The sequence below is a fragment of the Sardina pilchardus genome, chromosome 6 (genome assembly GCF_963854185.1).
Source record: "Sardina pilchardus chromosome 6, fSarPil1.1, whole genome shotgun sequence".
NCBI classification, from domain to species: Eukaryota; Metazoa; Chordata; class Actinopteri; order Clupeiformes; family Clupeidae; genus Sardina; species Sardina pilchardus.
In genome coordinates, this window is record NC_084999.1 from 19,638,757 (window position 1) to 19,654,341 (window position 15,585).

Here is a 15,585-nt window from a genome sequence, read left to right on the forward strand (position 1 = left end):
CCTCCAGGCTCGGCTGAATGCAGAACATGTGCGTCGGAACACAGAAGGACACTGAGATATTGTTCTGGGCCTCTAATGGCCACTTGCTGTGCGGTTATTAATAAACACGCCGAGCGCAGCCAGACTCCGGCGCGGGTGACACAGATGTGCACAGATGTGGAACCGCTCGAGCCGCACTGGAGCGTGACGCCGCAACGACTTACTTATTCCCGCGGAGTTACGTTTCAACTGTTTCACCTCAGGAACTTGTGTTGTTGTCGCCGCGTGTTTTCGTTTCGGACGTTATTACAGTTGCAACATTCTCACAGTCGTTGGTAGGGTCGTTTTTTTTATCTCTTTCATGTGAGCGTCTCCGAGTATGACCCCTGAACTTGTTAATAAATAATTAAATCAGAAATCTGGAATACACGGAGATCATGCCTACCGTAATTTCCCAACTATTAGCCCCAGCTTATACATTGATTTTGCAAAGCATTCTTCAGCTCTGAGGTTAACACACGGGGGCAGTTAATATGATATCAGTCTGGTTTTGTTTCTTTTAACTCGCATAAAACACTGTTCTTCGCCTTATACACAATGCAGCTAATACACATTTACACACATACAATTACTGTATTACATTTGTATAATTCTAGATGTTATCGCCCGTACCACCTTGACTATGCTTTGGTCTGAAGTCCACTCACCCTCCGGATGTGAGGTCAGCCTCCCATCCACAGCTTTATCAGCTCCCTATCCCCTACCCATAATCCTCTTGGAGGAGGAAATGATGCTGAAAGTGTGCGGTTTCTTCTCCCTTTCCCTTCCTCTGAAAAGTGGCTAATGACCAGGTGTGTGTGTGTGTGTGTGTGTGTGTGTGTGTGTGTGTGTGTGTGTGTGTGTGTGTGTGTGTGTGTGTGTGTGTGTGTGTGTGTGTGTGTGTGTGTGTGTGTGTGTGTGTGTGTGTGTGTGTGTGTGTGTGTGTGTGTGTGTGAGAGGGCTTCATCTGCTCCCGCTCTGCTGCGGATGAGCTGCTATTTTTGGCCGGTGCTTTTCCGGCCGCCCCAGGCCCCTCTCTCTCCCCTCTGGCCCCCGGTGGTGGTGCTGGCCAGGTCAGACACGCTCCACCAGCCCTCATCCTCTCTGTTACCCTCTCTAGCCCTCTCTCTCTCTCTCTTCTCCTTCTGCCTCTCTCTCCCTCCCTCTCTCTCTCCCTCTCCTTACGCCTCTCTCTCCCTCTCTCTCCTTCTCTCTCTGCCTCTCTCTCCCTCTCTCTCTCTTCCTCTCCCTCTCCTTCTGCCTCTCCCTCCCTCTCTCTCTCTGCCTCTCCTCCTTCCTCTCCCTCTCTTTCTCTATCTCACTCTCTTCTCTTTCTGTTCTCTTGGTCCATCCCTCTCTGTCTATTTCTCTTTCTCTCGCTCCGCTCTATCTTTAACCCCACCCCCACTCTCTCTCTCTCTCTATCTCTCTCTTTCACTTCCCCTTAACCTCCCCCTCTTTCTCTTTCTGTCATGCATCTCTCTTTCTTCCTCTCCCTCCCCTCCTCTCTCCTGCTTTTCTCTCCCTTCATCGCCATGTGCCCTCTTTACTCTCTCATTCTCTCTGAGCACTCAGCCATTGACGCTCCTCCTCTGCCGGCTCTGTTCTTTCTCTCTTTCTCTCTCTGCTCTCTCTCTCTCTCTCTTTACTCTTTCTCTTTCTCTCTCTCTCTCCGACCGGAAGTCTCCGTTGAGAGGTAATATAGGAGAGGTCCTGAATATGACAGAGTGGAGAGACCACCACAACAGAGGACACAGCACTCAAAGAATCCTCCGTAGAAAAGCATGGTGTTAGTTTGTAACGGCAAAATGGCAGTTGTCTACAGATGCAGTGTATTCCTCCCCATTCACTTGAATGGGAAAATAGCTGCCTGATAACTGCCCAAGGAGCGCTACCAAGATGGCCACTGAGTGGGGGGACCTGTCTAGAAGGACTGTGACCGTAATACTCTGTCCTCTCGTGTCCCTCTCTTGTGGCCCCCTGTCCTGTTTGATGTCAGCAGTTGGACTTTAAATGCCTTGTAATACTGACCTGACATGCACACACACACACACACACACACACACACACACACACACACACACACATGTGTGCTTGCACGCAGTGGCACACACACCCACACACAAGTCAGCTGTCAGGTCAGGCGTTTCCCATTCAGCCTCAATGCATGGCCATAAATCCGCTCGTGGTCGTGGTGGGCATTCTTAGATGCCGAGCTGTTGTGTGCTCGATGGCGTTGACCCTACGACCCTCTCCACCGTGCGAGGAGGTGCCCGCGCTGCTTGGCACAGGTTCGGCTCCCGCTACCAGCTCCAGCTCATTGGTGAAGTTCACCCCCCCCCCCCTGCCAGCGTCGGGCGGGCACACACACAGTGCAGTGCATGTGGCTTATTGTGACTCTGTCCACTGTCCCGTCTCCCGGGCATAGAGTGACCCTGCCGCTGCTGCTGCTGCTGCTGTTAGCACGTCGGGCTAGCTTCGCTAACGCTGCTGCTTTGCTGGTATCATAATACGCTAACATGAGCGCAGGCTCTCTGCCGTTCAGCCTTTTAAGATGGGATTATTGTGTGTGTGTGTGTGTGTGTGTGTGTGTGTGTGTGTGTGTGTGTGTGTGTGCGTGTGTATGTGCGTGCGTGGGGAATTAAGGCGCAAGAGCCGAGTGTGGTGATGTATGCCGTTTGGCTTGGCTGTGGGTGGTGTCACTGGTGTGCCCAGTGTGATGCTGCCACTGCTGCCGCTGCCTCTGCACTGCTTGGCCTCTTGTGCTTGTGCTGCTTGTGCTGCTTGTGCTGCTGGCTATTGCATAACCAAGCAGAGAGAGAGAGAGAGAGAGAGAGAGAGAGAGAGAGAGAGAGAGAGAGCAGGCAGGCAGCGCACTCCGCTAGCACGTCCGCTAAACCTGCAGCGCCACTACACTACTAGCATCCCAACAGCAGGGAGGGAGAGCGCGCGGGCACACACACACACCCAGAGAGACACACACACACACATGCCACATACACACACACTCACACACATATACACACACACACACACACACACACACATATACACACACACACACACACACACACATACACACACACACACACACACACACACATACACACACACATACACACACACACAAATACACACACACACACACACACACACACAGGCTGCAGGGGCCGCTCACTGACGATGACCAAGATGAAAGTCATTGCATTATTAGTGATAATGAATACATGCATGATGAATGCCTGATGCGATAGCACAAGGCACTGGCTCTGTGTGCAGCCATACAGTCATAGTTATCGTTGATGTTTTTTGTGATCGTGGACCAGAGAGATTTAAAGGCGTCTTTCTGTCTGCACGCTCAACATGTTGACATCGGTGAGTTCGCTTTTTCAAGGGTGACGGCGATGCTTTGTAGTAGTGCGTGCGTGTGTACATTTGTGTGTGTGTGTGTGTGTGTCGTCGTGTTTCATTCTGTCCAATCCAACTCCGGTTGCTCTCTCTCAGCTTATAGCAGGGCGAGCTTCTCTCTCTCTCTCTCTCTCTCTGTGTGTCCAGCTGTGTATTTCTAGACAGCTCGATGGAGCTTGGCTTGCAGCAGAAAGACAAAACTGTCGGTCATCTAATCCTGATTGAGGACCAAGAGGGTCAGTCACTTGATCTGGGCCTAAATCCTCATGGAGCAGCTGTTGTTTGGCAGGGCGGGAGTTTGTCATGTTAATTGCAGTTGGCCGCTCCACAGAGACTCACCTGTGACATAACAACAATCCTTATCGATCGCTGGTATTGATCGGGAGTAATTGATCAGTGTCTGCACCTGACACTGTGGGTATTTCTTGCGTTGTTGCCTATAGCCTCTCTGGTTATTATGTGTATCAGATGTTTTGATGACAAGCACTGCTCAGCTAATAATGGATGAAGCCCATCACCAAATGCAAGTGTCCAACAATGTACACTCTTCAGATACAATTCCATTCAATACCATTCAATTCAGTTCCATTAAACTCAATGCAATTGTTACAGTCACAATGACACCTCAATTCAGCTGTTGTTGTGCCATTATAACATGACAAGATGCATATTTGCACTGCCTGATAACTCTTCAGATACAATTCCATTCAATATACAATTCAATTCCATTCAATTAAGTTCAGTTCAATTAAACTCAATGCAATTGTTACAGTGACAATGACGCCTCAATTCAGCTGTTGTTGTGCCATTATGACATATTTGCACTGCTCGATAACTCCAGGTGTACAGTACATACTACCATAGGAAAGGTAGAAGCAACATGCATGTCTGAATAGCTGGGCTCCCCCCTAATGCCCGGCAGAGCGCATAGGCTATGTTATCACCCTGACGTAGCCCCCATCACCTCCACACCCACCCCTCTCATCCATCGCTCTCCTTTCTCTCTCTCCTCTCTCTCTCTCTCTCTCTCTCTCTCTCTCTCTCTCTCTGGCTGGCTGTCAGGCCCAAGTCCTGTGCTGTTTATTCCAGCCATCAGAAGCCATTAGGGGCGTATTGGCAGTGGCGGACCGGCTCAGGCACAGACAACATGTCAGAGAGAGAGAGAGAGAGGGAGAGAGAGAGGGAGAGGAGAGAGAGAGAGAGAGAGAGAGAGAGAGAGAGAGAGAGAGAGAGAGAGAGAGAGAGAGAGAGAGAGAGAGAGAGAGAGAGAGAGAGAGAGGGAGAGAAGGGAGGAGAGAGGGAGAGGGAGACGGTGTGGGGGTGGGGGGTGGACAGCTCCCTGCGTGTGAGAATGTGATGACTCAGGGCTCGCTGTGGAGCTGTCACATCAGTGAGGAGCAGTGAAAACACACACACACACACACACACACACACACACACACACACACACACACACACACAACATATAGACATGCATATACACACATGGACATGTATTCCTACACACACACACACACACACACACACACACACACCTACACACCTACGTCCATATCCAAACACACCCTTCCACAAGCACATGCACACACATGCACATAGACATCATGTACACCTACACACACATAGACACGCATGCCTACACACACCATCACAAATGCACTCCCTCCCCCAAACACCTATTCACATCCACAACCCCCCACATACACACACACTCTCTCACACACACACACAGAAATTACTTGTCTTTTAAGGCCAGGGCTCAGACTGTCCAGTGGAGTCCTGTTGCATCCTGGCACACACGCAGTTCGCTGATGTGTGTGATCGCCCGGTCACTCAGCTGGTTGTTCTGGCTGTGCCAAAGTCGCCATGGTGTGTCCAGAAATAGAGTTGTGTGCAGTCAGCGATTTCTGAATGACTGCCCGTCAGTGACCGGTAGAAGAAGTGGCCCCAGTTTCTTCTCAAATGGTGCCAGAATGACGCTTATGCTTAAGACTGAAAGTCTTGCTGTTGCTTCATACATATGACGCAGTGTAGTAGATATCTTGAGATACAGAAAGGACTCTGGTGGTCTGGTTTGAGCATTTAGTGCGTGTCAGGAGAGGTGGGTATTTAGTGTGAATATTAGGAATATTAGTGTGAATATTAAGTAGGTAGTTAGTGTTAGAATATTAAGGCTATGTGTAGAACATCAATGCAGGAGAACTGTGAGTTTGTTAAAAGAGAGACCTTTGTGAAAGTCAGATTTTTTTTCTTTCTATCCAAGACTTTCTCCTTTTCTAGTCTTAACACATCTAACAAACCCAGCACGCCTAACTCCCAGTTACCACACGGTTCTCTCTATCGCTCTCTCCTTTGACCACTCTTATGGATGGCGCTTCAACATCTGCGCTTGCATTCCTCATACTCAACATCTGCATTTGCATCCTCATACTCAACATCTGTGCTTGCATCCTCATACTCAACATCTTCATTTCCATCCTCATACTCAACATCTGCGTTTGCATCCTCATACTCAACATCTGCGCTTGCATCCTCATTCTCAACATCTGCTCTTGCATCCTCATACTCAACATCTGCGCTTGCATCCTCATACTCAACATCTGCGCTTGCATCCTCATACTCAACATCTTCATTCTCTTCCTCATACTCAACATCTTAATTTCCATCCTCATACTCAACATCTGCACTCTCTTCCTCTGGGTGCTCTGCACTCGTGTCCTCTGCTGGTGTTTGCTAGGCAGCATTCTTGCTGTAGGTAGTAATGTGAACGTTGCTACTACGTATGTGTAACCGTAAATGTAAATAGGAAATGTAAAATGTACCACACCGGTGTTGTGTGGTGAGTAGCGGGGGTCATCTGACCCCGTGCCCACCGTCCCCCCCTGTGCCCCCTCCCTGCAGGTGGGTGTTCTGCTGTGCCCACCGTCTCCCCCTGTGCCCCCTCCCTGCAGGTGGGTGTCCTGTGCCCCCTCCCTGCTCTGTACCCACCCTCTCTCCCCCTGTGCCCCCTCCCTGCAGGTGGGTGTCCTCTGCGTGGCGCGGCCGGCCAGAGGAGTCTGATTAATTAGTACTTCCCCAAAATCCCTGCCGCCCAGTGACAGGCCGTGCTCTAATTGAGCTGGCATGTGCGTGGGAACTCTCCCGGGGTCTATGTTTCCCTCTCTCTCCCTTTGCTCTCTTTCTCTCCATCTCTGTGTCTTTCTTTCTCCTCCTCTCCCTCTCCCTCTCCCTCTCCCTCTCTCTCTCTCTCTTACTCTGTCTGTCTTAATCTCTATCCCTCTACATTTCTCTCTCTGTATCTCTCTCTCTTCCTGTATCCCTGTATCTTCTCTATACCTTTCTCTCTCTCTCTCTCTCTCTCTCTCTCTCATTTCTATGGGTCTTTTTTTCTCTTGGTTGCTTTTCTCCTCTCTCGCTCTTTCTCTCTTTCTCTCTCTTCTTTCTATCTCTCTCTCATCTCTTTGGGTCCTCCTCTTCTTCTATTTCCTCTCTCTCTCATTTCATTTCTTCCTTTACTCCTCTCTCGCTCTTTCTCTCTCCTCTTTTTATCTCTCTCTCATCTCTTTGGGTCTTCCTCTTCTTTTCCTCTTCTTCTTTTTCCTTTCTCCTCCCTCTCTCTCTCTCTCTCTCTCTCTCTCGCTCTCTCTCTCTCTCTCTCTGTGTCTCTCGTTCATCCCGGCCTGCTCTCTCCATGGCTCCTCTGTGTGTGTGCTGTGTGCTGCACGTCTGGTGCTGAAGTGGCTCCCCTGCTGAGCGGATGCCGGTGCCACTTACTGTTAGCCCGCCGCTGCACTGGACCAACTGCAGCCTCAGCATCTCCAGCAGTAGAGCTGCTAGCCATGGCCTCTGTTTCGGGTTTGACCTATATTTAACAACAGGCACACACACACACACACACACACACACACACACAAGCACACACACACATGCCTACACACACATTAATATTGCCTACGCACACACACACACACACACACACACACACACACACACACACACACACACACACACACACACACACACACAGCCATACCCTTTCCTCCTGAAGGCTCTATACTGAACATCAGTCCCTTGATAGATTAGATATCAATAGCATAGTCCTGCATTCATGAGGTTGCATTAAACAGGACGCACAGGTTATTGATCACCAGTAGCATGGACATACAGTGCAGTCATGTGCCTGATATGATGCTTCTTGCAGCCTCTCCCTCCTCTCTTGCCTGAGATGTCCTTTGTCCAGTAGAGGGCAGTGTCTCACAGCTGTAGCCGTTTTGGGGAGTGATGGAGAGAGTTGATGTCAAATGTTAAATCAGCTAGAAAAATAACAAGCCTCCTGGCTTTTCTAAGGTTTGAACACTGCTCTTGAGCCCATAAAGGACAGCTTCTCCACCGCTTTCAACAATTACTAGCATCACACAGTGTCAAGACTGAGGCTCAAGGTAGCTACTTGTCTTCCTCAGTCAATGTATCCTCTTGTCACGTAGAGCTTTGTAAATGGGTAGGTAGTTGTGTAGACCGTCTCTTGTAGAATGTGTCTCTTGTACAGCTCAGTGAGCCTCTCATTCGTGTGTGTGGTTGTATAGCTTAGCATAGTGGCTAGAGCTGCTCTGAGAGGCTAGCTGACTGCTAACACATGGGACTGGAACTGGCCGGTGGTGACTCAACCCATCCGGCCCAATCCCCTCTAAGACGCTGACACCTACCGCCTGCTGCAGCTATGACTCCGGTCAGGCTCTCACCTTCAGTCTCTTCATGACGTGCACGGGAGAGGAGAACTTTGGAGTTCATATCTGGTGGAAGGTTGATGTACTTATCATGTTTATTTCTTAGGATAAGCCCCTTGAGATGATTCATCTCATTTTCGAGGGGGTCCTTATGTGTCAGTCTGTGTGATATGAGGTAAAAGTGGCAACCTGTGTGTGTGTGTGTGTGTGTGTGTGTGTGCGTGCGTGCGTGCGCAAGGATATTCCATCGAGAGGAAGGTCTGGTCTATGGAGGCATTCCGCTGGGTATTCAGGTGGATGTCATTTCACTCAGCCAATGTCACAGAGATATTGGCTAACGCAGGAGGCCTGGTAATATTAAATGTAGTCTTCCATGCTTGAAGGAGACCAGGATTAGGCTGGTGTTTGGGACTAGGATTAGGACTAGAATTAGGATGGTGTTTGAGACTAGGATTAGGACTAGGTTTAGGCTGGTGTTTGGGACCCAAACAGCAAACTTGGTTTGGCACAGGAGGAGTTGACAACCCTTTGACCCTCGTTTTGTAAATGAGGTCAAAGTGACACATTTTTGTTATTTTTGTATTTGTTATTATTTGGGTTTATTATTCTCTATTATTTTTTATCATCACGTTGATTTATGTTAATTTATGTCATCTGTTAAGTCTGTTTGTGTGTTCTGTTTATTTCTCATTATGTGTCAGTGTCATATGTTTACATTGATCATTAAATTATTTTAATGTCATATAATTTATTTCAGCAGTCACTGCTGTTAATGGTGTCATGTTATGTTCTAATATGTTCTATTGTGTTTGATTTGTTTTGTTGTGTGACATCTCTTGTCCTCTGTTTAGTTTGTTTGTTTGTTTGTTTGTTTTTCCTTGTGTTTGTTTACTTTTGGTTGGAGTTTGTGTTTCCTCGCGCACTGAGTTGTGCACCCTTATCTTTTTAGGGTCAAAGAAGAGCCAAAGCCCCAGCCGGCGCAGTAAGTAGCCCCTTACCCAGCGTGCCGCAGGCTTTGACTTCCTCCTTCCTGTCAGTCAGGCGCCCTGTGCTTCTGTGTTGCTTCCTGTTTGTAGCGGGCCTCTCCCTCCCTCCCCTTTCCTTCTTCCCCCCTCAATCCCCTTGCCCCCCCTGACCCCGCTCCCTCGCGGTGATTGGCTGCCCGCTGTCAGTGTGTCCTCTCTCTGCTTCTCTGATTGGCTTCTTGTAAGAGGGTGTGTGGCGGGGCCCTCTTATGTCATCCATGCGTGGACTGGATGCTTCCTGTCGTGCTTCTTCTCCAGCTGCTTCAGTGCGAGCCGCCGTGTCAGCTCTGGATAGAGGCTGGGGCTGTGTCTGAGGCCGGCCTGTGTGTGTCTGTGTGTGCGTGTGTACTGTATGTACTGTATGTGTGTGCGTGTGTATCTTTGTGTGTGTATCACTGTCTGTGTGTGTGTGTGTGTGTGTGTGTGTGTATCTTTGTGTGTGTATCACTGTCTGTGTGTGTGTGTATATAAATATATGTGTGTGTGTGTGTGTGTGTGTGTGTGTGTGTGTGTGTATCTTTGTGCTTGTATCTCTGTGTATGTGTGTGTGTGTGTGTGTGTGTGTGTGTGTGCGCGCGTGTATCTTTGTGTGTGTATCACTGTCTGTGTGTGTGTGTGTGCGTGTGTGTGTGTGTGCGTTTGTTTATGTTTGTGTGTGTGTGTGTGTATTTCTGTATGTGTATCTCTGTGTGTGTATGTGTATCTCTGGTTTTGTATCTGTGTGTGTGTGTGTGTGTGTGTGTGGGATGAGTGCCTGGTGTGTAGCCGAATGTCCTCATGTCCATCAGCTGGAGCTCGTCCTGCTTCTCCTTCTTCTCCATCTCCGACCTGCTGTCCACCTCACACCCGGCTCACCTCTCTCTCTCTCTCTTTCTCTTTCTCTCTCCTACACTCTCTCTCTCTCTCTCTCCCTCTCTCTCTTTCTCTTTCTCTCTCCTACACTCTCTCTCTCTCTCTCTCTCTCCCTCTCTCTCTCTTTCTCTCTCCTACACTCTCTCTCTCTCTCTTAGTGCTTAGTCTCTGTGACTCGTCCTCTCGCTAAGACAGTAGTGTCTGTTTTCTCTCTCTCTCTCAATCTCTCCCTGTGTCTGTCTGTATCAGTCTGTCTGTCTCTCTCTCTTCCTGTATCAGTCTGTCTGTCTGTCTGTCTCTCTCTCTCTCTCTCTCTGTCTCATTTATTCTCTCTCTGCTATACTCTATGCTCTTCTTTTTTGCTCCCTTTATTTGTTTACGTTTGTTCATCCTCTCTTCTCTGAATGTCCTCTTTTCTGTCTCACTCATCCATCCTGTCTCTCTCAGTTCTTATATCCCTGTGCTCTCTCTCTCTCTCTCTCCTGTTCTCTCTGACTTCCTACTTTATGCCCTTTCACCTCTCAGTTAGAGTTCCCAGGCTCGTTCGACTTCATGCAGTGCTGCACAGATCTGGCTGACCGCAATGCATGCTGGGCTTAACACACATGCATGTTTTGCACTGTGCAAAAGTCCAGCGCGCATCACATTAAGCCAGATCTGCGCACCGATCTGCACGGAGTCGAACGAGCCTCTTATCGTCCTCTGGCCTTTCTCTTTTCCAGGCTTTCTGGCCTAGTCATTCACAAACTTCTTCTCCTCCTTATCTTCCTTTGGCTTCTCTCTCTCTTTTCTCTCTTTTTACCTTTCTCAGAGTACATTCTCTCTCTCTCTTTTTACCTTTCTCAGAGTACATTTTCTCTCTCTCTTTCTCTCTCTTTTCTCTCTTTTTACCTTTCTCAGAGTGCATTTTCACTCTCTCAGTCTCTCTCTCAGTCTTTCTCTGGCCGTGTCAGATGTCCTTATGACGACGGTAGCTGCTTGTGTGCCTCCTTCCTCTGGTCTTAATGTTCATGAATGGCAGTGCAGTGCAGTGCAGTCCTTACTCACTCCTTCCTCTCTCTCCCCAAAACGCTCCACTCGCCTCCCGAGAGGACGGCCTGTCTCTTGTCTCTTGTCTTGTGAAGAGGCGCCAGTGATCTCTTTTCTTTTTCCTTCTATTTCTTTTCTTTTGATTTTGTCTTTCATATATCTGTGTCCGTTGGCTTCTCCTGTCCAATTGTTTGCTTATTTGCAACAGGTGGTTTCCCTTTAGCGGGATCACCGACCTGGTTAATAACGTTCTCCAACCCCAGCAAAAGTCCCCAAATGAGAAGGAGCCTGAACCGTAAGTAAGAGTGGTTGCCCCCCCCCCCCCCCCACCCCCCTCCACACACACACACACACACCCTCGTCAGATGCCTATAGTCCAACCCAGCAGCCAAAATAAACTAAAACAAATGAGCCTCATCTGCATGCCCATAATAAGGCTTGATGTGTGCAAATCTCTTCATTTGAAAGTCGTATTCATGCAAAATCCCTTTCCCCCCTTAAGTGTATTGTCATACATTTCGGCGCTACGGTAACGGGCTCTGGCTGTTGTACTGTACGGTACTGTAAGCATATCTTGTCGGGGGGTGAGGTGTTTGTTAACTGATCTGCGGGCCCCTCATTAAAAGTCATAAACAAGGTGTATATGATACAGCGGGCTGCCCGCAGGCCAGACACTCTGCCCCACGCCGTCTTATGCGCGCCGTGGATATGGGGCGGCTCACGCCACGCTCTCGCCGCGCTCTCGCCGCGCTCTCGCCGCGCTCTCGCCGCGCTCTCGCCGCGCTCTCGCCGCGCTCTCGCCGCGCTCTCGCCTGTCCTCGTGTCTGCAGCGTGAGCGTGAGCGCTGTGGCCAGCTCGGGTTTCCTCAAAGCATAGTGACGTGACTGTTTTTGCTCGTGTGTGTGTGTGTGTGTGTGTGTGTGGTGGGGGGGGGGGTGTAGGTAGGTGTGTGTGTGTGTGTGTGTGTGGGTGGTTATGGGGACGGGGGCTAGTATGTATGTACAGTGTGTGTGTGTGTGTGTGTGTGTGTGTGTGTGTGCGTGTGCGTGTGTGTGGTATGCGTAAGTGTGTTTTGCTTATTGTTGGTGTGTATATGTGTGTGCGTCTATAGAGGCACAGAGGGCAGCTGTCTGTCCTCCACGTGACCGTGTGTGTGTGTGTGTGTGTGTGTGTGTGTGTGTGTTTATTGCGAGATGGGGTTTCACCTCAGGTGGTGGGGTTGTGCCTCGCAGCTGCCCCGTCCTGCTACCTGACCCCTCCGTTATCAGACCCCTCGCCCCCCTCCCTGCCCACTACCTGTCTGGAGCGCTCACACCTGCGAGGGGCTGGACGCCGTCACTCGTGAGCGCCGATAATGGCCTCGGTGGATCTCCTGTACAGTGGACAGTATTATGATACTGGACCCGAGTGTGTTTTGGACCTTCATGCTTGACGTCTCTTTGTAGGAGTGGGGAGTGGGGAGTGTGAGTGTGGCTGGGAGGGTGATGGGGGGGTTAGCAGGAAACACACGTGGAAGAAGAGAGGATATAATGTGGGGAATGCACGTGGGTTGATTTGACAAATGGCTCCGTATTAAAGATCAGGGTATTGAGGTGTTGCGGTGTTATATAAGCGGTCAGGCTCGGTTGAGACCCATGTGATCACCGTCGCTGGACAAAAGGCCGGGCCAGAGGAGAAAGCATCGGCGCAAGGATCGGATGCTATCGGATGTGCAGGAGAAATCTTGAGCCTTTAATCTCTTCGGCTAAGTGTCCAAACACCTGGAGGCCAAAGATTAAGCGCCAACATCCCAAATTAGTGCAGTTTACAGGGGGACAAACAAGAGATTGAATTTGACTGAAATTTATGACAAGGTGCAATATTCAGTTATGGCACGCATGAGAACACATCACATCCTACTTTTGAAAAATGGAGGATTATTTTTCACGATTTTAAGAACTCAATATCTTGAACGAAACGAGTCTGGGCCATTCCAGGAAAATGTCCTCGGATAACCGCTCTGTCCAGAGCAGGGCTGACCTTGACCTGAGCCTAATCCACACAGTAGGGGTCATCTGCGTTTGGGTGAAAAAGACTAGGATATGCAGGGGCAGGGGAGCCCAGCTGTTTATGGTTTACACACTCCAGCTCTCCGTAAAAGGATAGGTCTGCTCAATAATTCACCCCCGCTAATGAATCTTTCAGGGGGAGTTGTGGGGCCGCTGCGGTCCTAATCGCCATATATTATGAAGTCGGGGACGGGGTTTTGGTTTCGACGGCCCGATTGACACTTGCCATACAAAATGCATGTCAGTCAGGTGGGCCGGGCTTGCGTTTCATCCCTCGGACCCGTTGCCAGCGCCGCCGATGCTTGTGTCGGTGCCGACTCACCGTCCAGTCCCGGCGTCGGCCCAGCTGGCCCAGGTTCTGGCTCGTGTCACAGGTGACTGCTTCGGCCTGTGGGGCCGATCATTGTTCCCACCTGTTTCTTGAGTCAGCTTTGATGCGAGCAGAGCGAACGTCATAGGTTGAGGTGCTTGACAAAGTGCTGTGAGTCACTTTGGGGAAGAGCGTTGGTTAAGTGACTTTTTGAGAGTTTTCAGTAAACGTGGTTGCATTTTAAGATAATGTTGCAATGTGAATGATGAGAATTAGTCCTTGACTCTTAAAATGGCTAAACATGTCTAGAAATTTGAACTATAGTAGGTGGAACACTTGATCTGAGTCATATTTCCTGAATCATTTATTCAGCCTCTCTGCAGTTTGGACCTGGTGATTTGGACAGTTAACTCACAAACTAAGCTAGAAACAGGGGTGCCAACGATTCATTGAATATTGGGGCAATATGAGGAAGTGGAATTTGGAATTGCAGTGAGTGCTGCTCAGTTTTCAGAACTGATATGATATCAACGGCACAGCGCCCTCCTCTGGTGGATCAGGGTAAGGTGGCTTTGCCAGAGGAAGAGTAAAAGCACCATCAGCAGCACAGTGCTACTGGAAATCAATCAAATAATCACGGAACAAGAGACAAACTTTTACGAAAAATAAAATATATATAAATAACATTTCCTTCTGGATTTGGGTATCACAGTGTAAAACACCAACATGTTTGTATAGCCTATTTCATAACAGCTTTGATTTAGTTTCATTTTGTTTTTCAAGATAGGACACAAGTAAATAGAAAGTATTTTTGAAAGATCTCACTGAACACACCATAACTGAACAGCATCTCTACATATCATGTATCATAATTATGTAAAAGTGCTGACTACAGCTCATACTGTATGTGTCTGAAGTCTTATTGCCACAGCTAACACATGACATGTGCTAGACCTTTATACTGGTGTCCATAAAACCTTACAGCAACCCACAGACAGCAGCACCTCTAGGTAAGTTTGGTTGGAGTGGAGCTAGAGCTGCAGCTGACTTGTTTCTCTTTTGTTGCCCTCCCTCCACCCCCGTTTCCAGGAAGTTGCACCAGCAGTTTGAGATGTACAAGGACCAGGTGAAGAAGATGGGCGAGGAGGCCCCGGTCACCCAGGAGCTGAAGCCGGACGCGCCCACCTGCGGGATCTGCCACAAAACCAAGTTTGCCGACGGCTGCGGCCACCTCTGTTCCTATTGCCAATCCAAGTTCTGCGCCCGCTGTGGGGGACGGGTGTCCCTGCGCTCCAACAAGGTACACACACATGCACTGGCATTCACACACACACACACACACACACACACACACACACACACACACACACACACTTACATTTACACACACACACACACACACACAGATACACACAGTACCTCACAAACACACAAACATACATGCATAAACACACATTCGCAATTACAAACATGCACATTCACACACACACACACACACCACACACACACACACACACACACACACACACACATACAATGACCGAACACTACAAATCTTAACCGCTCTTGAACATACACCTGTCTCACAGACAAACACCTGTCTTAAAGACATCCATTCTCTCTCCCTTAGCACCAGGTGTGTGAGACGACAACATGCCTAAATGCACTTTAACGTTTAAAGTCATGTTATAATCCCTTTGCTGTTTATGTTCCTGTGATGTGGCTGGGTAGAGGAACGAGGCTGTCTTATCAGACCCACAATCTGTGACCGGTCAGTTGGTCTCTCTGGCCGTGTGCATCGGTCAGCCGAGGAGCAAGAGGTCACAGGTCACAGAGTCGCAGGTCAACCTCTCACCGGTCATGTCTCCGCGTCTCCGATCAGATCGGATTGGCCGACCGTGACCTCTGTTCGTCTTCTCTGTCTGTAATCAGACCATCTCCTATGACATTCAGGAGGCCATTTGTGATACATCTGCTTGCTCATTTATTTATTGGCCCCAATATGGGTCACAGGGTTTATAGGCACTGAACCTGTACTTCTGAACCTAAACACTAGCTGCCTGGCTTTTTCTTGGCAAAACTTTCACGCAGCGCTAGGTCAGAAGTATTCCAATATTGAAGTTTTCTACACTTCACTCTGTGACCACTAGGGGGCGATAGAGACTGAATGT

At 49.1% G+C, this 15,585-nt stretch overlaps 1 protein-coding gene across 1 annotated transcript in view; it reads left to right on the top strand.

The window, feature by feature from the left end:
- Window positions 1–15,585, top strand: part of LOC134083386 (regulating synaptic membrane exocytosis protein 2-like) — a 63,704-nt gene that overhangs the window by 14,455 nt on the left and 33,664 nt on the right. The window contains exons 2-4 of the mRNA XM_062539714.1: window positions 9,100–9,132; window positions 11,265–11,351; window positions 14,504–14,714. Of these exons, the coding sequence (XP_062395698.1) occupies window positions 9,100–9,132; window positions 11,265–11,351; window positions 14,504–14,714 (331 nt within the window). The remainder of the gene's footprint in view (window positions 1–9,099; window positions 9,133–11,264; window positions 11,352–14,503; window positions 14,715–15,585) is intronic.